The 25849-nt window shown below is 32.8% G+C and overlaps 2 protein-coding genes across 5 annotated transcripts; one reads left to right on the top strand and one right to left on the bottom strand.

Moving 5' to 3' along the window:
* The first annotated feature begins 1170 nt into the window (after positions 1–1170).
* On the top strand, positions 1171–7310 carry LOC105320749 (2',5'-phosphodiesterase 12). The gene is made up of 7 exons (XM_020064270.3): positions 1171–2095; positions 2598–2737; positions 3300–3462; positions 3840–3969; positions 4274–4429; positions 4689–4806; positions 5953–7310. Exons 1-7 carry the CDS (start codon positions 1293–1295, stop codon positions 6207–6209), a joined length of 1767 nt encoding a protein of 588 aa, XP_019919829.3. The 5' UTR covers positions 1171–1292; the 3' UTR covers positions 6210–7310.
* Positions 7311–8770: 1460 nt separating this feature from the next.
* LOC105320750 (uncharacterized) lies at positions 8771–24347 on the bottom strand. 4 transcript variants are annotated; one of them, XM_011418813.4, is made up of 8 exons: positions 24201–24314; positions 15607–15700; positions 15189–15327; positions 12785–12949; positions 12289–12408; positions 11694–11826; positions 10717–10925; positions 8771–9689 (listed from the first exon to the last, which is right to left on the bottom strand). In XM_011418813.4, the coding sequence occupies exons 3-8, from the start codon at positions 15300–15302 to the stop codon at positions 9420–9422; spliced, it is 1011 nt and encodes a 336-aa protein (XP_011417115.1). In that variant the 5' UTR covers positions 15303–15327; positions 15607–15700; positions 24201–24314; the 3' UTR covers positions 8771–9419. The 4 variants fall into 4 exon arrangements, with proteins under 4 accessions (XP_011417115.1, XP_011417116.1, XP_011417113.1 ...); XM_011418814.4 differs by lacking the exon at positions 24201–24314 and adding an exon at positions 22154–22337; XM_011418811.4 differs by lacking the exon at positions 15607–15700 and having other exon boundaries at positions 24201–24347.
* Between the last annotated feature and the right edge of the window lie 1502 nt (positions 24348–25849).

The raw sequence follows: 25849 nt of genomic DNA on the forward strand, positions 1-25849 counted from the left end.
ATAAAATAAATAACATAGGTGACTGAACAAATATATCTTATTGATATTACCAATTTGGAGAATTAAAAAAAATCCCATCTTGTTTACGGCTTTAAGCTAACGGGTTTCTTTGCAACATCTACAATACCAAATGCACTGAAGAAGTAAGATACTAGTATCATATATTTTGGAAATATTCTTTGATGATGTCGATACTAGTATAAATTGAAGACTCGATCTTTGTTGTGTCATTTCAAACTGGGAAACTTTTTTCATTGCTGCGTATTTGCTAGAGAAAAGGGATGTAGCATATGATTTCTTTCGCAGGAAATTGACTTAAAATTTTGGTAAAACCCATGTGCTACTCGGGTCTTCGCCCCCTGAACCCCCCCCCCCCCTCCACCGGGGCATAATTTGCCCTAAACCCTAGACCCCCAGCCGGGGGGGGATTTGCCTTTAGCTAGCGTACTGATGTACATTAACAGTAATTTAGTCAATTTAACTTTACTTTTTACAATCAATTTATTATTTTGTTAAAAGAAAGAAAGAATTAAAAAATATAAATATAACTAAAAAATAAAATTTTATTGTTGTAGTTCGAAACGTTACATCTTCTGTAAATCTTCTCTAAATCTGTAGTTTAAACTACATTTAATATTGTATTGCTGTTGAAAATTGTAATAAGTTATGGAAAATTGAAAAAAAAATATTGTTTAAATAAATCTGAGATTGTTTGAATTAATGGTATATTGTATTAATCCTAATAAATAAAAAAATTGTGATGCCTAGTAAGACGATCAATATATCTATGCATTAAAAAACCCACATAAGATATATAAATATGTTCACCATGTTCACATAGAATGATTATATGCATATGTATTCATGATGTGAAAAGTATTAAATGATTTCTATTACTTATTTATTTATTATAGGCCTATATATTTACCATGCAGTCTGTTTACCTCCACCAGAGACATAAATAAATGTTATTTATGTCTCGATCTGCCTCCACGTACGTTTCTCTTAAATTTTAAAAATACTTAAAGGAAAACAACTTTAGATCCACTTACAACTGTAGGCCTACTTTTATATATTTTTTAAAGAACGTTACTGTTGATATATGAGATATCTCAATCATAAATTTGGGGGGGGGGGGGTCATCTTACCTATGTGCAGTGGTAATCGGGTTCGGGATACTTGAACTTGCAGAGGAAATTCTAGTCAGCATTGCAAAACCACGTGAAAGCTTTCAGTTAACAATTTTAAACAACAATAGAAAAGTAAATATTGCAACGTGTATATGCAATGGCATGTCTCTTTCTATAGGAAGGCAATTGTACTTAAGTACAGGTTTATTTATCAACAGATTGACAGTATTAGCCATTCGGCGGAACATGGCATCGTCTGTTATTACTGTGCAGTCTGCCCCAGAAACCAATAAGATGACAGTGGAGTTTAACTATTCCCACAAAGGTGCAAATTCCAAACAATTCCGTATGGAGAGATTGAAGGAGGAAGAAATTGGTCAGACTTTATCACGATTGAAAAACTCGATAGCGTCTAAATTTTTGAAAAGAAAGAGAAAGAAAAACGAAGCAGAACAAGAAGAAGAAGAGGTTCAGTTAAAGTTCAGAGTTAATGGTGTAGAGGTTGACACAGAGAGCAAAATGTGTGTATCTGATGTTTTGAAACATGGGTCAGAAGTATGTATCAATGAACAGAAGTATCAGGTATCTGTCAATCCCCCCACAGCGGTCAAAATTGACCTTCCTAAAAGTATCATGTCAGGATTTCCCGTGTTCCCAAAGGTCCAACTGTTGTTTGCAAACTCCTCTGACTGTGAATACCGCTGGAATAGGGTTCACAAAAATCACCATAATATTAGCCTCTCTGAGCAAAAAGAGGCTACCAAACTTTTATCAAACAAACTAATGTATGCACCAACCAATGATGACATTGACTCCAAGTTAGAGTTCACCTGTGTTCCTAAATGTGGGGACAGGTCTGGAGTACCAGTGTCAGTGATCAGTAAAGTTGAGGTGGAAGCTGGACCAGGGATATGTCCATTTGAAACAAGACACATTTACACTGCAGATCTGACAGATAGTTCAAGGTATAGATAATATATGAGGTATCTTAGGTAATTTTCTACTTTTATTTTCCAATGATTTTGTACTGTATCCTTTTTTTGTAACCCCATTCTCCTTTAAAAATGATAAAAGATGTACCATAAATACAAAAGTATTACCTAAAATCACAGTCCTAATTTCTTTTACATTTAAAAAAAAGTAATGCACTAATGGGGGCATAAGGACCTCAGAAATACGGAGAGCATTTCTTTCAGAATTTAACTTTACCCTATCTTACATTAGTGACCTGTACATGCAACACACTGCTAATTTTTAAATATATTTCATTAGTGTTAATTAACTTCAAGAAACCATTATTTTATTATCATTGAATAATAAACTCTGTTTTTTTTCTTAATTGTAACATGTGTAAACTTAAACATCTAATGTATAGGTATTGTGTAATGAAATGTGCATGCCCATTCTTCATGCTCAACCTACGCTCTATATAATATCTAAAATGTATGTTTATTTCTGTTTACATAGTTTCAGAGTGATGACCTACAATATTTTAGCAGATGTATTTGCTGACTCTGAATTCACCAGAACAGAACTGTACCCTTACTGTGCTCCATATGCATTGTCCATAGATTACAGAAAACAGCTGCTGATGAAGGAAATTCTTGGTAAAATCAACTCACTTTCAACTATTTAATAAATCTTGTATTGATAAAACGTAATATATATGTTTAGCATTTAATGGTTAACTTTGTAATGGGATGGAAGACAGAAGGATGGACATGACGGAGATACAAATCAAGTCCATCTGAATGTGATCATTCAGGTGCTCATTCAACTACCGGTATCTGGTATCGGAAATGAAGCTGGTCTGACTATCACTATTTGATAAGCTTAACAGTCTTGTGGTAGCTAAAGGATGAGCATATAAATTGAATAATTAGTGTTTGTATTGTCATTATTAATTGCGCATTGCAATGCAACATTAGGATGATAGTGTATACCTTTGCTTATAAATGACAATGGAAAACAATTTCACTCTTTAATATTAAACATGTTAAAATTGCTGAGAGTACACATAGAAAATAAATAACCAGTACTACAGAGAGCAGGAAGTCTTAAAGGATATAAAACTGTCACTTATTCAAAAAAATTGAACTACCAGGTATCTGTTAACTTCAACATGGCAGTACAGTACATCTCAGTGAATGAATTCATTGTTTTATATAGGGTACAATGCTGATATCATTTGCCTACAAGAAGTTGATGAGAAGGTGTTTACGAAATTCTTGCTGCCAGCCCTTGAATTGAATGGTTTCTCTGGAGTGTACAAGATGAAGTCAGGAAAAGTAAAGGAAGGAGAGGCTCTGTTTTACAGGACATCCAAGTTTAAGTCAGTGGTTCTTTCTTGAACTCTCTAGTGCAGCTGAAATCTGATAAAAATAAATCCACAAAGTTTGGTTTGATTACTGTATTGTTGAACACATAAATTTCTTGTTTTATGACAGCATAAGAAATGAAGGGGATTCAGTGTTAAGAATAAAGTAACTTTAGAGGCTGTAAAATGTGGCATCTGTGATTGAATATACTAGTAGATACATGTACCAGGGATCTGATTATATGATTATAAATTGAAATTTGGTGTGAAATTATATTGGAAGAAAAACTATATTTAACTAAAAAATTCCTGTATGAAAAGGATTCTGTCATCAAAATTCATCTGATATAAATGTTGATGATTTATTTGTAAACATGGATTAACCCTTCCAGGATGATCAGTGAACACAACATTGACTTAACAGACACTCTGGAGGAGGATGGCTGTAGGGATATCAAGGAGAAAGTGGTCAAATATCAGGACGTCTACGAGTTTTACAAAAAAAGAAAGAATATCCTACAAGTAAGATAGCTAACAGTGCATGCATGGAACAACATGATCCATAGCCATCAGTTTCATATAATTATATTTGTGTATTGAAGAAATTGATCTTTACTCGTACTTGTACTAAACCGTGCAATCTCAATTCTTTTAAAAAATAAATGAGCAATTGTTTAGCCAATTCTGAATACCTGTATGTATTACAGTGAATGCATATTGCACTAATACTGTTAGTAGCTGTTATTGCCAAGTATGTGATCATTCAACAATGTGTTTACCGGTATATGATATAAATACAGTGATTAGCTGTTGTTCTGTGCTGTAGGTATGTGTGCTGGAATCCCTGGCTGACCCCCAGAAGAAGCTGTGTGTGGCCAACACCCACCTGTTCTTCCACAGGGACTACAGCTACATCCGGGTTCTACAGGGGGTGGTCAGCATGAGACACCTAGAGATGGTGATGAACAGTTACAAGGAAAAGGTCAGCTCTTTTCTTAGTTATCAGTAAACACCAGTACAGGAAGCTTTATTGTCTAACATTCATTTCCGACCACCTGCTCTTCTGAACACAGACCTAAACTTTAAATGTATAAATAACATTCAAGTGATGATTTAATGAAAATTGTTTTCTTGTAAGTCAGTATTTTCTGTTGGATGAAAAAAAAAGGAACTTTTACATTGTATATCATGTTTTTCAAAATGAATTCAAACATCTTATTTTTTTTTTCTGTTTGGATTAGGGAGACAGCATTTCCTTGGTCTTCTGTGGGGATTTCAATGCAAGCCCTGAGAGTGCTCTACATGGATTCCTGACCAAAAGTCAAATTATTCCAGGGGAATACAAACTCAGAGTTAAAGGTACACTTTACACAAATCTTGATCATTTTAAAATGATTCCTAGCTTTCTAAATGACTTAAATCCAACATTCTAGAAAAAATAAAATGGGTTATTATATCTCTGTATTATTTTCTGTGTAAAATTACGACAAATAAACATGCTATTTTATCTAACCGTGAAATAGTTTCCGTGCTATCTGCTCATAGTGAGTAGTCATCGAAAATATTCACCAGCGGCATTTGATTTTCCTCGTTTTTAAACTCCTATTTACTGACTATTTGCAGGAAAGCAAGTTTATTCTCCCCCCAAAAGCAGCCATTTCCCTTGGCTTTGCCCAAGAAATAGCTGCTGTCTCGGGGGACAATAAACTTGATGTGGTCCTCATAGCCAGTCAATAGGTACCGGTATGTAATATTAACCTGCACATGACCTACGAGGTGAATATAACATGAGAATTTTTTAAATTGCACCGTATGATTGGTTATCATCATTCCTGTCGTGTCATACAATAAAATTTCGCATTTCTCAATATGTTCAGCAACGCCTTTAACCTGACATTCACAAACTAAGTAAAGGCAATGAGGTGACACTCAATTTGAAATGTATGTGTGAATTTGTCACTGAACCATATAATAAAACAATTATTGCAGTTGTTTTTTTCAATCAGTAGGATGATTTAGCTACCCTCGAAATATAATATTCACCTTGTGCTCCGAGTCGTCAATATTGTACTTCTCGGGTAGCTAGTATTGACCTAAAAACACCAATAATGTATATTAGTATGAATGATTAATTCCTACCTCTCTGATAAGCTGATATCCATAAATCTAGAGAAAAATCAGACATTATATTCACCCAAGAGTGACCTAGGACGTCAATATAACATTTGATTTTCTCTACATATTGGACTAAAAATAGATTGTTTAATGAAATATCTCTTTTCTAAAATTGTTTGGCTATGGCTTCAAACTAAAATCTTTGCTTGACAACACTTAATTTGATATGTCTGTATCAATTTGTTGCTAAATCATATTGCTGTTTTTTTTCTATCAATTTGATGATTTAATTAGCTAAATCATCTTTACAAATTATTGTTCTTCCTCTTGAACCTCAGAAACGTAGTCTTGTGTAGTAGATTTTAATAATGTTACAAACTCTTGTTCTAGACACTGGAGAGGAAGTGACCAGCTTTGATTTCACTCACAGTTTTAATCTGTCCAGTGCCTGTGGTTATCCCGAGTACACAAACTATGTGGGGGCATTCCAGGGACACCTGGACTACGTGTTTGTGGACCAGACCCTGGAGGTAGTCAGTGTGGTTCCCACCCCGGACCATGAACTGGTGACCCAGCATAGAGCCCTGCCCAGTGTTGTGTTCCCCTCAGACCATATAGCTCAGATTTGTGTAATGAAATGGAAGTAAACGAGGACAAAATTGTCTATTTCATGAATAAATTATTTCTTAAAGCCTGATCTTTTATAATTACGATATAAAAATATTTTGAAACATTTCCCAACTCTTTGATGTTTATTTTTGCCTTAAGTCAACACTGCAAAAATTATTTAACTAACCTTTTCTCTGGGTAAAGGAATAAAAACAAGCAGAATATTTATACACCGAGAAAATTTTATTAAAAATTGTGAAAAAATGACTTCAAAATACATGTACTAATAATAGATACACGTAGAACATCTCATGACAAGTATTGCAGTATGCATGTACATGGATTGAAATTCATCAAAGCTAATGGTAAATAGTGGTCTATAAGTATATTTTAACTGTGCCACTGCAATAGAAAAGTGTAAAAATATCTCCAAAATTACAAGTTAGTGTGATTACAGAAATTTAAATTTTAGAACAGGTAATCGTGTAAGAATGCTTGATGGTCGTGGTCATTTTATAGGCAGATCTGATGGATGATTTGTTGACAATAGCGTTCTTAAACAGTGTTTAAGGATCAAAAGAACATACCCAACCAAAAGTAACTAAACAAAACCTTTTGTTACAGTAGCAAGTTAATACAATCAAAATGTTGTGTTACCAATCAAAATGAAGTCTTAATTGCTACATGTATTAAATCATAATATAAAATGTTTTAATTTATCACAAAGACAATATGGTTGCTGTTTTTTTTTGCTCTTGACAACCAGTTCCTTCTTCAGGTCTTGATTAGTTACCAATCAAAACTAAGTGTAACAGTCTTAAGTGATCAACTGTAACATGTTACATAGACATGTGACCAATCAAAGTCAAATGAGTTGAGGTCATAAGTGACCATTGAAGGCCAAGTGTAATATAAAGTCATAAATGTCTAGCCGACTTTATCCAAGCTTGTCTCACTTGCTGATGAATGCACTGTTTAAAACACGGAAATTTTAGTAAAAAAGTAGACATGTACCCTGTATCAAAAAAGATTATATCATCCACAAAATACATACTTTTACAAACAAAAAAGAAATATGAAAAGGTTTTATTAAAAAAAATGCTAAAAAATCCCAACAATATAGTAGGTGTAGATGTAAATGTAAACAAAAAACTACATCACATCAACTTTTTATATAAAGAAAAAGATATCATTACAAAAAATAATTGTACAAAAGAAATAATTGAAAAAAAATATTAACATAGCAGAAAAAGCCCATCAATAATTTACATATACATGCATTTAAAAATCCCTGAATAATTTCGGACTTGGGACTCAATATTGTATACAAGGTAATTTTTGCCCCATGTTATTTTCGCCCTTCTTCACTTGCAAACGGTTTCGCCCCGTCTTGAGTTCGCCCTTACAAAGTTGTGTTTAATAGGTGATAAATTGAAACATTGGTATTCGCTCAGTCTTCAATTCAGCCGCTGACACCAAGGGCGAAAGGGGCGAAAATAAAAGGGCTAATATTTCCCTGTATACAGTAGACATATATGTAAATTTCTAAGTTACAAAATAAGCATGTGAATATTTTGAATAGATTTTATATTGTTCTTTCATAAACAACCCCTGGGACTTCATTTACAACAAAAATATTGAGATAGAAAAAGATATAGTACAAAATTAACTAACATTACAACATTTTAAGTGTAAATTTACATTGTTGGTAAAAAATACGTAACCAGGCACGTAGCATCAGGGGGGGCCAGGGGGGGCCTGGCCCCCCCACTTTTTCTTGAAGCAACAAATTTTTTTAAAATTTATATAAAAAAAAATGATTTATAATGGAGTTGGCCCCCCCACTTTTTTGGAAGCAAGTAAAAAATTGATATGAAAATAAGGAAATGAGGAGTCAAATTGAAGTCCCCCCCCCCTCCCCCCCACGGATTAGGATTTTGAAGATTTTTGAAAACTTTAAATTTCCTTTTTTTTTTTTTTTTTTTTTTTTTTTTTTTTTTTTTTTTTTTTTTTTTTTTTTGCTTGTCAAGATTTTTTGGATGGGTCTGGCCCCCCCACTTTCAAAAACGATGCTACGTGCCTGGTAACATACCTCTATTAAGTTTTGTATATCATTGATGCTTTTGAAAGAGGAGATGGAATTATGATTAAAATGCCCATCATAACTATGTTGGGTAAACGTTTACAGAAATTTATAATTGATCAATTAGAGTTATCTTTCTTTAAAGAGGGTTATTGCATCTATCTACTGATGAAATGATAAGTAAATTAATCATATACATGTATACAGCACCACTGTTGATCACTCTTAGTTTGTAAAATTCAATGCACTCCTCTTATGTCAACACTGACCATTTTACATAACCTGAAAAAAGGACTATATTTGGTATGGTCAAATATCTGCCCCCAAATTTAATCAATTAAGTAGTATCGTATAAATATCAAATCTTCATAAATCATTATACAGAGGATGCCTATCACTTTAATCTTGATTTTAGTCATCAATGCTCATTCACTGTTTATCTATGATGTTACCTAAGTAACTAAATTCCAACAATTATGCAAACAAAATTTTTGAAAATATTCTCATTTTTCTTTATAGTATAGAGCGCAGGTCTACACAAGTGTGATTTTAACACGTTATTCTCCATAAAATTTTACACATTATACTAAAAAAGGGTACTTGAGCAAGCCTGCGCTCGATGTTTCCCAGTGGAAAAAAAATTGGAAAACACCAATATTTTGCTACAAAACATCAATTTATCAAAATAAGACAATCTTCATGAAGTCGTTTCTACATTATGACATCACTGTGGTGATAACCTTTTACATACTTATTTTCAATATGACTTCAAATATCTTCCACTTTATTTTTAAAGCTTTTTATAAAACTTGCAAAAATCACAGGGGCCAAACCCATTTTAACATTAATTTCAATGTAACCATAAATAAAGATTTATGGTTACATTGAAATTAATGTTAAAACGGCTTGGCCCCTGTGGCAAAAATGCATAATGCCGCAAATAGTCCTTCAATTAAATGTATTAACTTTCCAGAGGAAAAGAATGATCATGCAGGTTGACTTTGCAAAGTAGGTACAAGTTACAAGTAATGACTGTTTCTGACCTATTATAATGCCAAGCCACAATCAATTTCTAAGAGCATAAAAGTCAAAACAGAAAAAACAATTGCATTCATAACTAGACAGTAAACAATTTACAAACTAATTTCTAAAAAGTACAAACTAATCAGTTGCCTCCAAATCCTCCCACAATCCTTTGGTTAAAATCGACAGTTAACCAGACATTATCTAGGCCTCTAAGAGTGCGGAGATAATCAAAGCTGTTTTTGTGTCCTTGGGTGGAGATGTTGAGCTCACGGTACAGAGTGGTCAGCCCCAGACCACGAGCCTGCTCAATAGTGACAGTGTAGTTGGCACTGGATGTGATTTTGATGAGGTTTGACTGAGCCTGGGCCTCTTCCCTCGTCTCTAGAGCCTGGTTCTTGATTTTCTGAACCTGCCAACACAACAATGGGAGTCAAGACCGTGGAACATTAACTTGCAAGATTTAAATTATACAGCTTACGTCAATTTCACCTGTTACAGTCAAAACATTTTGAAATGGGCGGGAACAAATTAATGTAGACGTCTGAGAAAACATTGGATTGAAACTGTAGTTTTTGGGAGTGTATTTTCAATCCACCTCAGTATTTCTAAAGCAATTGAAAAAAAAACTTATGTGGTATCAACAAAGTGATTGATAAACGTTTTATTTAATCAAAAAGTATATAATCAGCAAATATGGGAAGATCCCAATTCGGGAGTGATTATAATAAACTTAAGGCAAAGCATTGTCCGATGGCTTTAGAGAATCAGTCGACATATATAACATGTCTGAATTCAAGTGGGGCCATTGTTGAACTGGGGTTTATTCCCCGAGGAGAATAATTCAAACTTCGATTCAATAATTTCAAATTGTATCCAGATAATTATATTTTCATGCTAAGTTAATGTATACTAATAGATAACGTTATGCGCGTCCATTGTTTATCTAGCTAAATACTAACTTGTGACGACTGATTTTCTAAAGTCACCGGACAAAGCTTTAATTTGCCCTGCGTATGATATCTCCCCAATTAGGATCTTCTCATATTTGCTTATTAAGCTTACATTCTTATTGATGACATAGAATGTTTATTCATCACCTTTCTGATACTAATTTTTACCAATCGCTTTGAGTCATATACCTAAGCAAGTTAGAAACACTGAGGTGGATTGAAAAATACATTTCCTATAACTAGTTTCAATCCAATGTTTTCTCAAACGACGATCCGCTTCAATTTTTCCCCGCCCATTTCAAATGTTTTGACTGTAACGGGTGAAATTGACGTAAGCTGTATATTTCCAATCTTGCCAGTTAATGTTCCGCGATCTTATATACAAGCTACTGCAAGCTTTATGTGCTAGAAATTTGCAGGAAACTTTTCTATTACTGGTAAATGGTGAAGTGGTCTGGAATAAAAGTTGTACTTTGAGATTCATACCTGAGAGGAAGTGATTTTCCTTTCCACCTGAGCCTTCTGTAGAAGTTTCTCTTTCTCAGAGTCCTCTTTCAGCGTCAGCTGTCTCAAGAATCTCTCCTCCACATCAGTTGGTATAAAAACCTGACCCATCTGGAAGAATTTGACATCTGCAAACACCCCTTTGTCATTTTCTGTACAGCGATCCACACTCTTACACCCTGGGGGGCAGGCTGTTGACAAACAACAAACTTAGACTACAGGTTACTATTAAACTTCAGGGAAAACATCCCAGACAGTTCTGAATTAGCATATTCAATATATGGGAATATTAACAAATGTCGCAGATAAGAACTTGTAGGAGTTCAGGGATAAAAATTCCCACCCCAATTTAAGCACCTCTGAAAACTTTAAATAATTAAAATATCTAATAATATAGTTCAGATGTTTATCTAGTAAAATATATGAAACTTTACAAGAATATTGACATTTCTTGCTTCACTAAAGGATTTTTATCCTGGAAAAGAGATTAATGTAGCTTTTAATGGTATTTATAAAATGAAATTTTTGTTTAATAATTCACCAATTACTTTTTATTACAAGTGTTATTACAGTTTCATTCAGTTTATTTATTCTTTAAGCAAAATGGCTCACCAGATACAAAGAGTACATTATATATACACAACATAACATGTAGCAATACACATACTAAATGCATCAAAGTATTATCTATTTATCTATTACAAACAAATTTCTAAGTGTTTCTGCTCTCTGTAGATATTTTCCTAGATTACTTAATCCAGTAGTATTTTCAGCTCACAATAATTGTAACAGTTTAAACATTCTTGGTTAAAACCAACTGTATTTTTGGATACACAATTTCCTATATTCATGATACAGCGAGAATTTAAAAATAAAGAGATACTAATCTTCAACGTCCAAGTTACAAAAAATACCCAGGTATTCTTCAAACAATCATGTGAGTACAGAGTTGCTCTCACCGTACAGCCAGGATTTACAGTCCGCCTGGCAGCAGGTGCCCCCCAGACGTTCCCGGACGGCCTTGAATAAATCCTCCTCCACCTTAACCCTCTCCGAAATCAGCTCCCTGGTGGTGTAAATTGTAATAGCTCCCTGCCAATAATGAATGAGAATTTTAATGTCTTAGTTGCAGGGTCCATTAACTTCCAGATTCTGAAACAAAGCCTCTATGAAGAAATAGCAAAACAATAATAAATCTTTAATGTGTTCTGATGATTACAAATAAATAAGTTATTGACTAAAATTGGTCATCAAGGTCCCATAGCCAGTATATAGACCTGTCTGGAATTCTCATATTTGCATTGAGGCCTCATTGTGGAGTCTTTTCTGCATAGTGGCTTTCTAAATATGCATACATATTATTCCGAGAGAAAGTAAATTAAAAGCCTGAGAGCTGAAATAGGATTAACTTGAAAATTGCCACCTTAAAAAAAACCAAACAACTAAGCCGTCGTTCTTCAAAAGGCGACAATTTACCTTCATAATATCCTTACAAGCATGCAATGATATTGAATTATTAAGTTATTATAGACTTAGTGTTACATTCCAGCTTACTTTGACAGCATCAATGGCACTGTTAATCATCACACTTTCATAGTCAAGATCAAATCTTCTGTGCAAAGCAGGCAGGTCGTCTTTCCTCAGGTAATACTGTAGATGCACTGTCACCTTTACCTTTTAGAATATATACATCACTATTAGGAAACAATATCTGCAGATTGAATACTGTACAAGACCAAATGTTTTAAAATTTTAAGAAATTATGCCTTTTAGTGATGTGAAACTCTGAAGTAGTAATCACTCGATCATTATGCTACAGAGTGAAATTTTACCGTCTTTAATATTTTATCTCGCAACTTTCAATTATTGATAACAGAATACTTGCTTTAATTTATTTATTGGTTGTCATCAATTTTTATATGATTTCAGAGTAAAAAAAAGTTGAATACATTTCAATTCATACTGTGAGATTGTTTTTCATTTCATTGGTTATTTCGTACAAATTAGACAATACAAGAGTTTCAGTGTAAGAATATGACTTATAACACACCTCCAGTCGGTCTGAAGTGAAGGCTTTGATGTTTTGTAGAGTTAAGTGATGGGCATCCGCCTGGAACACTTTGAACTCATAGTCTGGACCAATGAAATGTTTCCCAAATGAGTAGACAGAATCCAGTTTAACACTCCCTGTGCTTTTCTGTTTGACAAATCCATACTACAATGAAGAAACCATAACATATAATTTAATACTGATGATCAGAAAAAATCTGTTTTTAGTATACTATAGATATTAATTATGACAAGAGCTCATTTTAAGGAGAGTGTGTAAGCATTATATTGAACTTTTCAAAATATGCATCAAAGTTAAAAAAACTGGGAGTACCAGTAAAATTTTATTTTAACAGCATCGCACCTAGAAGTAATGGATGACAGGTGTCAATCAGTTTAAATAAAACATCTCTGACATTTGTTTATAATATTTGTGTTACGTTTCATGTTTTATGTAATAGTGCTTGAATTTTTGAATTTCATAAACAAAACTATACAGTAGTTGATTGCTTATGATCATAATGATGCCTGAATAACAGAACCAGCTAATTTTGAAGATCAAATAAGCCAAAAAAATTTTGTTGTAAATGAACAGCAACAATATTATAATAAATCAAAGGCCTGAAGGGCCTGAGAGTCGATTGCTCCCAACATGTTGTCAAAATTTTGATGGAAATTTTTATTACATTGTTAGTACTTTGTAAAATTTCTTTTTTGTCTTTTGTAAATAAATTAAACATAGGTAATCAACGATTACAGAGCTCACTATGGCAAACATCACCTTTATAAGACCACCTTTATAAGACCACCTTTATCATATTAAAAGATAATCATAGTTAATGATGTTTAATATTAAATTATTGTATATGGTAGGTTGATTTGGTACTATAATCATTTAATATTATATGACACAATATTGTATTATACATGTATGATATTATACATTTATTACATGATGATGAGGGAAATTTGAAAATTTATTCCCCCAAGAAAAATTATATTTCCCTCAGGCAAAGCCCTCGGAAAATATGATTTTTCTTGGGGAATAAATCTTCATATATCCTGAACATTCATGCAACAAAATTTTGATTATAACGAACAACAAATGATTATACAAAATACGTCGAATTTAATAATTTTTCGACTTGTCAAAATCAATAACGTCATGATTTTTGGGGGTTTTTTCTGATTGTCTATCTTTGTTTTCATTAATTCAAATATAGTAAAAATTGATTTTTGTAGCATAAAGAGAATTTAAATGATTAAATATTTATTATTTCATCATATTTGTCAACATCGTTTGCTCATATTGGCCTTTTCATACCTTTGGGATGAAAAAACCCGAGATTTCCGAAGAGGTGAGACATGATATTCATTCCCCGGGAGACACGACGTTTTGTGCCTGGTCACGTGATTGTCTACAACCAATCAGATGTCGCGTTATATAGAATATTAATATTGAGGTATAATAAGATATTTTATTTTATTTTATAATACTGTACCATATTATATGGTACAATATTGGAGGACCTTCTCCCAAAACTTAGAATATTCATATTGAGGTATAATAAGATATTTTATTTTATTATACTTTCCTGTTAAATACTGAAATCTGATTGGTTTAGACGCAGTTGGTAATCCGTTCTATTACCCTCAGCGTTAGCAACACACTTGACAACGGGTTACACAAAGAATTGTTACATGCGCGTAAATTACGCGCATACGGTTCGCCATAGAATTCACTTCATTTCTAAATAAAAGCAGTAAAATTTTCTTTAAAATTATGACATTCAGTATAATGATATAATTAGTGCCTGTTTGGGAGGGTAACTGTTGAAATTAACACCCCTCAAAAACCATTGTCAACCTCCGCTATGCATCGGTTGACAATGGCTTTCTCGGGGTGTCAATTTCAACAGTTACCTTCCCAAACAGGCACTATTTATATACTATTATATAATACTGTACCATATTATATGGTACAATATTGTATTACCTCTTCTCAAAACTTTCATCAAGTGCAAATGCTTGGTTTTTTAAAAATACATTTTACGCACATCTCCATTCAGAACTTCTCAAATAGTTAGGTTCATAAGTACGGAAAAAGGTTTGCCCCATGTATGTTGTTGAATTCATGGGCAGCAATTTAACAAAAATTGCTTTGATTTGTTTAAATTTAAGAAAAACTTTAAAAATATATGTGCAAATAAAGATGAGATAAAACCCTTTCGAATTAGAATTGTGCAAAACAAAAGCTGTTAATGCATGCACTAATTTCTTTTATTAGCGCATTAATAATTTAGTGCAAAATTTTTGCAGCTATGATAAGAAGGACTCGCCTGCTTCGCGAGCCGACTAAAAAATCCAAACAATCAAAACGTCAAAGAGTAGCAGTAAATATCTACCTCATAATATTCTAGTCCACTGAAGCTCATTGGTAACAGTATGACCAGGAGTCCTCCCACCACTACGATACCTCCCCCTACGATAAAACACACACAGCTCTCGTCTGACCCCATCACTGGAAGCAGCTATACGTAATGTCTGCAGAACAAAAGGGTATAAATCAACATACCTGTACTCAGATAAGAGTTTCTATCAATTGTTACAGTGTTGATAAAAGTGAAATACTATTACTCATTAGGTTTGTTACTGACTGTTTACAGAAATTTGTGGACTTAACGACACCAGAAATTTCTGTAAACAGTCAGTAACAAACTTAATAAGTGTTTTGTTTTGTTGAGGATCTACAGTTTGATATGTTAACAAACAAAAAATAATATACAACAATTAAATTCATAGCTTAATTCTCTAATTATTTACCTTCCTCGTCAGTCGTTTGGGCAAACACGGATGCTATTGTAGGATCATAATATTACATCACGGGCAAAGGGGGGTCACTCTAAATATTTTGGGGCTAAAAAATTAAAGGTATGGTTGAAAGTTTGTGTAAAAAATCAGCTCAAATAACGTTACCTTCGCCATGTTGCCATATAAATTTTGACGCTTGCCGTGTAAAGATATTTATAAGGCAACCACTTGACGCGATTCATCTTCATCCAATGACGTCGAAACATTCTAATCTGAGGCAAAACAATATTTTTTATAGGACTAATAGATGTATCATAAAAGGTTTAATTTCTGCCCCCATTTTAAACAAATTTAATAAAAGCCATCTTATGATTATCACATAGATATTTCCATGAAATATTATACTGTAACAAATAATAATTTGACAACATCTTTCATAGCTGTAGATATGTAGCCTTCTGGTTGAAAAAAAATTGGATAGAAAAAGCAGAGCTGAGTGCAACAAATCTGCAGCTACATTGTTCATTCCTCTAGCTGCAAATCTAGTACTCTGCTTGAAAAAATTTGGATAGACAAAGCAGAGAGCTACAAATCTGTAGCTACATTGTTCATTCCTATAGCTGCATATCTGTAGTACACTGGTTGGAAAAATTTGGATAGACAAACTCTGGTTTGTCTATCCAAATTTTTTCAACCAGAGAGCTACAGATCTGCAGCCATCATTCCTCATGCTTCTATGACCTCACTAAAAGTGACCATTTAAATTTCCTGTCGTTTCTTAAAAACATGAAAAAAAAATCATTAAGAGCACAAGGTTTCTAAAAAACCATTTTCACAAATATCAATGTTCATAATGGTGTCTTCCCACTTAGCTAACATTTTGAAAAAATACAGGTAGTTCTTTGTTGGCTAAGTGGGAATGGGGTACAGGTTGAGAACAAAAGAATTTACCGTAATTACAGGTAAGGTATAGTTTGTTTTCACATAAATAGGGCTAGGGAGGAATAAAATATGTTAGCCTTCAGAAGAATAAATATGATTTGAGCTTCTTAATTCCAATGAAATTGTAATTTTATAATTATGACTTTTAAGCAATTGACTGTTTCATATTCCCCCGCAACGTATGCTTTAAATTGAGCTACATTTATCTTGGTTTGTCTATCTTCATATTATTTTGAGTTAATTAATATACCGGTAAGTTGAGTTAACTTAAACTTAGCCTTGAAAAATATTGTAATTAAAAATTCTGTTTAAATATTATAGCTACGAATCTATATGGGTTAATTAAGTTTTTCTACAATTTTCTATGGTTTCTAAAGTTATATTGAGTACCGGTATTTCCAATCTACACAATATATGAATTCAAAATTAACAAAACACAAAAATGCTTGAAAAAAGTGCTTATGTTTTATTAATGTTGTATACTTCACATTTAATAAGATCGATAGTATGATGATGTATACATATATAGTTAAGAAGATAAAAATTTTCCTCTGCTGTTCTGTAAAAAGTTGACTTGAACCTGAAGATAGGCCATTTTGATTTGATTTGAATTTTTGGGTGCGTCTTTTAACCCCAAGGAACCCCAAGGAAACCCCAAGGAACCCCAAGGAAACCCCAAGGAACCCCAAGGATACCCTAAGGAACCCCAATGATAGAAATTAATAACTATTAATACCTAAGGGATCTCACTGGAATCCAAGGGTCACCTCCAAGTATCCCAAGGATACCCCTAGGAACCCCAAGGATACTCATAAGAACCCCAATAATAGAAATTAGTAACAAGTGATACCCCAGGAGTCTCATTGATATCAAGGATCACCTCAAGGAACCCCAAGGATACCACAATGATAAAAATTGATAACTATTGATACCCAAGGATACTCATTGGCGTCTACGGGTCAACTATTGGTACCCCAAGGATACCTGTAGGAAGTTAGGAACCCCAAGGTACCCAAATCACTTTTAATGATAGAATCTAATAACCACCCCAATGGTTTTACTGTAAAACATATTTCTAATTAATACCGAATGACTCAATGGAATATCATAAAAACATCTCTGGGTAACCTTATTTTTAAAATACTTTATTTTTCAACTTGTTACCATAGCAACGGTTTTCAATTTTTATTTTTGAAATCTGAATTGAAAAACCATGATAGTGTGTACCAAAAAACAGAGATTTACAATTATTATTCAAATTAAAAGATAAAATCATATTTTGAAATTTCTCTTTAGTTACCATGGATGTCTTTCAACTAACAGTCCATAAAACAGTTAAGATCTCGTAATTTTCAGGCTTTTAATTTTGTAAAATGATACCCATAATTATGTTCATTTATCTAGTCTACATTCTTTAAAGGGGCATGGTCACGATTTTGGTCAAATTTTATTTTTCTGTTTTTATTATTTGCAATGCTTTAGGAATGCATTTCTAATGATCAAATGAAATTTGGGTGCCAGTCGTTGAGTTTAAGCAAGACACAGGGCTTACAATTCTTCATCATGTAAACAAGGCTCGTGCCCTGTTTTTGTTTACATAGGTTCAATATACCATTAAAAAATCTTTTAAAGCTGGTTTGTCTATCTTATTATTCATTTTAAGCATAAATAAACAGTTCCTAACTATTAACACATTCATTTTAGGTCTAAAACTGGAATTTTCACTTCAACATTCAAAATGTAAACAAACGCTTTGTTTACATAGTGAAGAATTGCAAGCTCTGTAACTCGCTTATAACTCATCAAATGACACTCAAATTTTGGTTGCCTATTAAAAATGCCTTACTGAAGCATTGAAAACATTAAAATCGAAAAAATAATTTTTGGCCAAAATCGTGACCATGCCCTTTTAAAAACTGCTGATTGATCTCATTTATGTAATTTTATATCCAATCTAAACAGTTTATAATTATTTACTTCAATGTTTTTCTCATGAATATAAGTGTATTGGTTAACACATATAAAAGGTTTTATGTAATCATCTTGCAGAAAATTGCTTATCTAGTATTTTTTTTTTTTTCAAAATATTCTATTGTTATTTTTATTCATTTTTTTCCAGATTATAGGAAAAATAAATGCTTTTTTAAATAAATAACAAAACAGATTTAAAGTAAATTTATGTTTCAATTGGTATTAGTCTACTATTAGAAGTATATTATATGATATATACTTTATAGCATTACAAGTATTTCTCTAAACAAGTTTATGCATCCTATTTTATCAATTTTAAAAATGCCATTGTTTTTTGTTTTTGTATTATCAGGTAATTGATGACAAATACATTTACATGTGAAAACAGACTATAGCCCCCTGATCACTCAGGTGAGAAAATTGAAATTTTGGCCATGTGGAATTGAGAATTTCAGAATGTTGGCTAAGTGGGAATAAACCGTTCATAATAATTACTGGTATTTTGCACATCATTGTTAAAAATGGTGTTGTAACAAGTATGCACTAGATGTTTCAATCCTTTTAAAACAAACTCATGCAGTAAATCAAGTTTAGTAGAAAAACAAACAAGAGGCCCATGGGCCACATCGCTCACCTGAGGAACAATAGGTATGATAAATTCAGTTTAATGGAGTCATAATACAAACTATCTGGACAATGTACAATAATACATGTAGATCCTGTATAAATAAAATCCATTTCCCCCCCTGGATATTCTTATGTTTATAATCATTAGTCCCTTTTCTAACAGGATGATTTTGTAGTCATATCACAAGTTGAGTATCACAGTTCTCAAAAAGATCCTTAACAATTTTTTATATATGGGATATAAACATACATCAAACTCTGAACCTTCTTGTGAGGCCGAAGAATTGTCCTGTGGCCAAAGTCTTAACAATTATAAAGAATCATCTGGCTGATTAGTTTCTAGTGATGGGAAATCGGAAAATTTTCATAATCGATTATCGGAAATAATCAAAAGTGTATAATCGATTAAATAATCGAAAGTTTTAAAATTATGTTTAATTGAATAAAACAATTCTCTGAACAAAAACTTGCGAATTGCGTTGTATATACAGTAATATACATGTCCTTGTTTCATCTAGGAAATAAAATATGTTGTACCATTTATAGTAACTAGGAAGTTAGGAACAAGTTCAAACTTCAAACAATAAACATAAACAATTTAAAATATTACAAATTAATTTGAAATTTAGAGTTCAAATCCCATTTCAAAAACATTAAACAAAATCAATTTTAACTGTTTTTAAACATCATAACTAGAAAGTTCACAACTGACCGAGTCACATGACATACAACTTCAGTGTTTCACCAGTACCTTTTAAGGTTTTTATTCAAGAAAATGAGCAAATCAACATTTGCACAATGTAGTCTTCTTTTTTAATAAACTATTTCCCCTGCTATACTAATTGGATCTTGATTTGCGGCATCTGCCTCGTTTGTGAGGCTTGCACATGGCGCCGCCATTTTGTTTAAACCTATTTTCGTTTTGATGTTTGAAAAAAAGTCAAATCGTACGAAGAATTTCGTAAATTACGGTTTTTTAATTTTTTTTTAAACAATCGATTATGAAAATCTTAATCGATCATCGACATCAGGAGATTTATTTAGCGACTGACTTTCGATTGTCGGCGATAATCGGCCTATCACTATTAGTTTCTGAGAAGAAGATTTTTAAAGATTTACTCTACATATTCCTATGTAAAACTTTGACCCCCCCATCCATTGTGGCCCCACCCTACTCCCTGGGGTGTCATTATTTTCACAACTTTGAATCTACACTACCTGAGGATGCTTCCACACAAGTTTCAGCTTTCCTGGCTGATTAGTTTTTGAGAAGAAGATTTTTAAAGATTTACTCTATATATTCCGATGTAAAACTTTGACCCCCCATTGTGGCCCTACCCTACCCCCGGGGGTCATGATTTTCACAACTTTGAATCTACACTAACTGAGAATGCTTCCACACAAGTTTCAGCTTTCCTGGCTGATTAGTTTCTGAGAAGAAGATTTTTAAAGATTTACTCTATATGTTCCTATGTTAAACTTTGACCCCCCATTGTGGCCCCACCCTACCCCTGGGGATCATGATTTTCACAACTTTGAATCTACACCACCTGAGGATACTTCCACACTAGTTTCAGCTTTCCTGGCTGATTAGTTTCTGAGAAGAAGATTTTAAAGATTTACTCTATATATTCCTTTGTTAAACTTTGACCCCCCCCCCCCCCCCCATTGTGGCCCCACCCTACCCCCGGGGTCACGATTTTCACAACTTTGAATCTACACTACCTGAGGATACTTCCACACAAGTTTCAGCTTTCCTGGTCTTTGGGTTTGTGAGAAGAAGATTTTTGAAAATTTCTCGAAAATTTTCATAAATTACTAATTATCTCCCTTTGCAAAAAGCGTGGTCCTTAATTTTCACAACTTTGAATCCCCTTAGGCTAAGGATGCTTTGTGCCAAGTTTGGTTGAAATTGGCCCAGTGGTTCTTGAGAAGATGTTGAAAATGTGAAAAGTTCACAGACAGACAGAAGGACAGACAGATGGACGACAGACAAAATGTGATCAGAATAGCTCACTTGAGCTTTCAGCTCAGGTGAGCTAAAAATATATCAAATCTCAGATAAAGCAAAAAGAATTAAGTACCCTGAAAAATATTTCACAAATACATGTAAAGTTTTATAGCTGTAACACACTCAGTTGATATAAAATAGAAACTACCGGGTAATTTTGAGTCCCAAAGAGGGGTAAAATTATGAAATTTATCTCTTTTACAAAGAACTGTTACACAGTTACACAGTTTTAAAAGTTAGCAATACAAATTGACAAAATTGTTTGAATGCATACTTATTAACTTGACACCAATCCTTCAATTTACAATCTAATACCGGTAATTTGATATAAGGTTTCCAAGGAGGTGTTAAAACTATTTTTAAGCCTCAAATAATCACATTGTGCCACAAATGGTAGTCTTGTAGAAAAAAACATCAAAAAAGCAATTTTGCTATACTTATTGTCATGAATTTGTTATACAGATATAAAGAATGAAAATATAATCTGTTATAAAGAATTAAAATATAGCAAAGTAAGTCCTTAGGTTGGTAGGACCAGGGACGTAATATATTATTAATGGGATAGGCAATTCTCGCAAGTACCGCCGAAATCGCGTGGTACTTGATTTCATAGGTCATTTTTAACTTCATATTTCTATGATGTTACCAGATATATCGTTATAAAACATTTAAAAAGTTCAAAAGCTGGTATTTTTTCGATAAATTATCAGAAACCAAAATCCTAGCAATATGCACACCTCTGATATATGTACAATTGATCTGCAAAAGAACAACTTCCTATCTTGAAAACTGTAGGAGGAGTTATCTGTACAATGAGGGTACCCTTTTGGCAGCCGCCCACTCGCCCGCCATTTTCACCATTTTAATAACCGGATTTTTCCGTTGGAAAACCCGGTTAAAAATGTATGAAAAACCTACTCCTTTTAACAAGAGGAAACAAATAATCTTATAAATAACAAATAATTTTACTGGGATTGAACAGAGTTTTAAAAATTTGTCAGGGCTCACCTGATAGTTTGGGGAGTAGACATGGCAAATGAAGAAGTTGCCTAATCCCATTAGTATAAACGTTCCTGGTAGGACGTCCTTATAACGTTAATTTTCGGGGCATAAAAACACTTCATCCCGCACGTTGTCCTTTGACATTTAATTGTCTTCTTTATGATACGACCCAGCCTCACGCCGATAAGTGTCAATACAGCTCTATTGTTTCAAGGAGGAATTTCCAGTATAACTTAACAGCTCTCTGTTTTAAAGTCATCATAAGCACTTAACAGGGTTGAAGACTGTCATAAATAATTTGCCAAGGCTACACAAACAGTTTTACAATAAGTCACAAAATAATGATCAACAAAAAGAAGAAGCAATATTTGTTTAACACCAATACGTCCTGTCACGCGTAAAAAGGACATATTCGAAAGTGCTCTTTTCTTACTGCTAATTTAACACACAATTCAAATAGATACAAATCTATAACCAGTCAAGATAAAGTTTATTAATGAATTAGTTAGTGTGCAAGTATAAAATTAAAGTCAACACAAAAGTTACATATTTTAAAATTTGTCAAAAAAGTTACTGATTATGATTGTAATCATATATTATATACGTTATTTTGGGGTGCCGTTATTTGGTACAAATAAGACATTCATGAAAGATCACAGTAGACTTTGAAATATAAAAATTGATATATGCCTACAGTTTGCCACATTACAGACAGTAATCAGTTAAAGAAAAATCTTACTGGCCTGCGACCAATTCTCACGAAGTACCTTGTCTCCCCAGTGCATTGATATGTCATACATTCTACTACAGTTATTGCCAAGATCAAAGAGATGCCACAGACATTATTCTCCAATATAACATAAACGTCATCAGTAAATTATCAGATCAGAAAAACCTATTTGTCTCGCACTGACCATAAAGGTACAACGTCAAACCGTAAAAAGTTTTAAAACTATGTCAATTTCATGTGTTAGTTCATGTCAAAACGATGTGTATTGCCTCAATTGTTTATTTTTAAGAGATCAATGTGGCTGTTCCTAGCACCTCCCTAGCACATTTTCACTGCATGTTTTTACCTAAAATATATAACGTATAATAGTAATAATCGTATTAAATTGCCCTTAAAATATTAGGAACATTATTCAAAGATATTTTATAAATAAGTAAAGAGTATTAAAAATCTTTAAAAAAATTATGTTGTCTGCATGTGATTCCTTTGATCGATAGTTTTGGATACACATGTAAACATTACTAACAAAACCATTGGGGTCACACTGAACAGCCGCCAAAATGACCTAGATCATCTCTCTATAGGAGAAACGATCTGTAGAAATACTGGACTGTTAGTAAAATAGAAATAAAATATTGTGAATGTTGCAGGATAACCTCCTCGGTCTCGAAATGTTGTTTGAAAAATAAAAGCCTCGGCTAACGCCTCGGCTTTTATATTTCAAAACAACATTTTTCGACCTCGGAGGTTATTCTGCAACATTCACGAAAACTCGTACTTTATTTCTCAATTAAACACATACATGTACATTTAATATCCCTGTCATCATGCAGTATACAGATTAACACAGAATATCTTATATAAACCTAATCCGTCCTAGATTACAAATAAGTACATGGCTTAAATTGTCTCAAATAGAGGTCAAGAGACATACATGTTGTACTTCCTTCAACAACTTTAGCCCTTATACTGTCAGTGCTGACCACTTCTTAAAAGATAAATGGTCACTGTATTGTTTGAAATGAATGATTCTTATGCAAGTTGCTGGCATATAGCTTTTAAAAAGATGAATACTTTGTAAATTGTCTTTATACACGAGGATCTTAAATGAGAAAAAAGCAATAATATATAGTTATATGAGATGGGTCAACCCTTTCGCGATATTTGGCCTGTGTCCATATCACGCCCAACAATGCATGCAGTGCTGTTCCTAAACCTTCATCAGTCTATACATGTTCGTCTTTGCATAAGTTATGAGGTATGACCATCTTAAATAAATAGTGCATGTGCAGGCAATGCATTCAATATTCAACGAACACTTACCTAAACTATTGCGAAACGTTACTGTACACCTTTAGCTTTGGTGTTTTGCAGACCTTCTTCCTTTCACGTTAAAGCTGAATAACGAACCCGATCCAAAAACGGACGTCTGGCAAATTTCATAATTGTCAATAATTTTCGCAAGGGGGTACACCCGTCTGAGAGGTGATAACAAACAAACTAGCATGTAAACATGCATATTTTCTTTTGTATATGTATTGCTAGAATGTATATTTATCGTTTAAAGCTAAGCTTTTAATGATTGAGCCCATTTAGTGCCAAGTATAGGACTACCTTAAACATGTTAAAGGAATGATCGGCAATAATAATATATAGATAGCTAGAAGCAATCAACATGATCAGTTTGATGTAAAATAATTCACTGTATTTTTACAAAATATAGAATATTCTGACTCTGTACACCTTAATTTCATCATTATAAACCGTCAACAAATTTAATTTTGAAATAAAGGGGAAAGCCGTTCGTAAACTCCTTGTCTTGTTTTATATTTTTAACGTAATTATTAAATGTTAATGTATCTTCTTCTTCTTCAGAATACTAGGTAGGGCTCTTCAAATAGCATTAACACGTATACAAAGAAAGAGTTGTATTAAAATAATTTAATGCGACTGAAAAACATTGAATGCCATCATAACTTGCTATTGAGGTCACATTATGACGTATCAAGCCGTCTTCCTAGCTACTATTATGCAACATCAATAGATCGAGGTCAGTTCATGGAGCATCTTTTTATGATCGAGGTCAGTTCATCGAGATCAACTGCATTACTAAACTAATCTTTTGATCGAAATTCTTACGCGTGAGACAAAATGTGCATTCTTGAATTAACAGGTCGAACTGTGTTTAATGTATGTTTGCATCTCTTAAGGTAAATGAATGGAAATAAATCTACTTAACTTGGTGTACACCAGTGCACACCGGTGTAAATATTTTGTGTGTGTATATATATAATAGATATAGATATATATATATATATATATATATATATATATATATATATATATATATATATATATATATATATATATATATATATATATATATATATATATATATATATATATATATATATATATATATATATATATATATAAAGCACTAAAAATGGCTAACGACACGAAAAATAGAAATTGCCAAATTTTCGGGACAACCAGTCCCTTCTTCAGGACCAAAAAATAAATTACATGAGTACGAAACAAAGAAAACAAAATCTAAAGCTACTACTAAACTACTTAAGAAACTATAAAAAAAAAGAACAGCTACATTATAAACATATGTTCGCATTCTTAAAGAAGGTGTTGCTACTGGCGCCGATCGCTCTAAAGTGATTTTTATAGTTTCTTAAGGTATCTCACTCCTCATGTTTAGATTTCATTGCGCAGATGATCATTATATTTGAAATGAATATGATTTTATTTATTTAATCATCACAAATATATTATTATTTCATAATTACACAACATTCATAAAGAAAATCCATTTGAATTCAAGAAACAAACAAGTTTTTTGGGGAACTATTTTTTCGTGCGGAAGGTTTTTTAGACGAAAATGACAGAAACAAGCAATTTTATGAATTTTCAATATACTTTTCTTTTTATTATACTTTATTCATTATTCACATTTTTAACAT

Source organism: Magallana gigas, chromosome 2 (genome assembly GCF_963853765.1).
Source record: "Magallana gigas chromosome 2, xbMagGiga1.1, whole genome shotgun sequence".
NCBI lineage: Eukaryota > Metazoa > Mollusca > Bivalvia > Ostreida > Ostreidae > Magallana > Magallana gigas.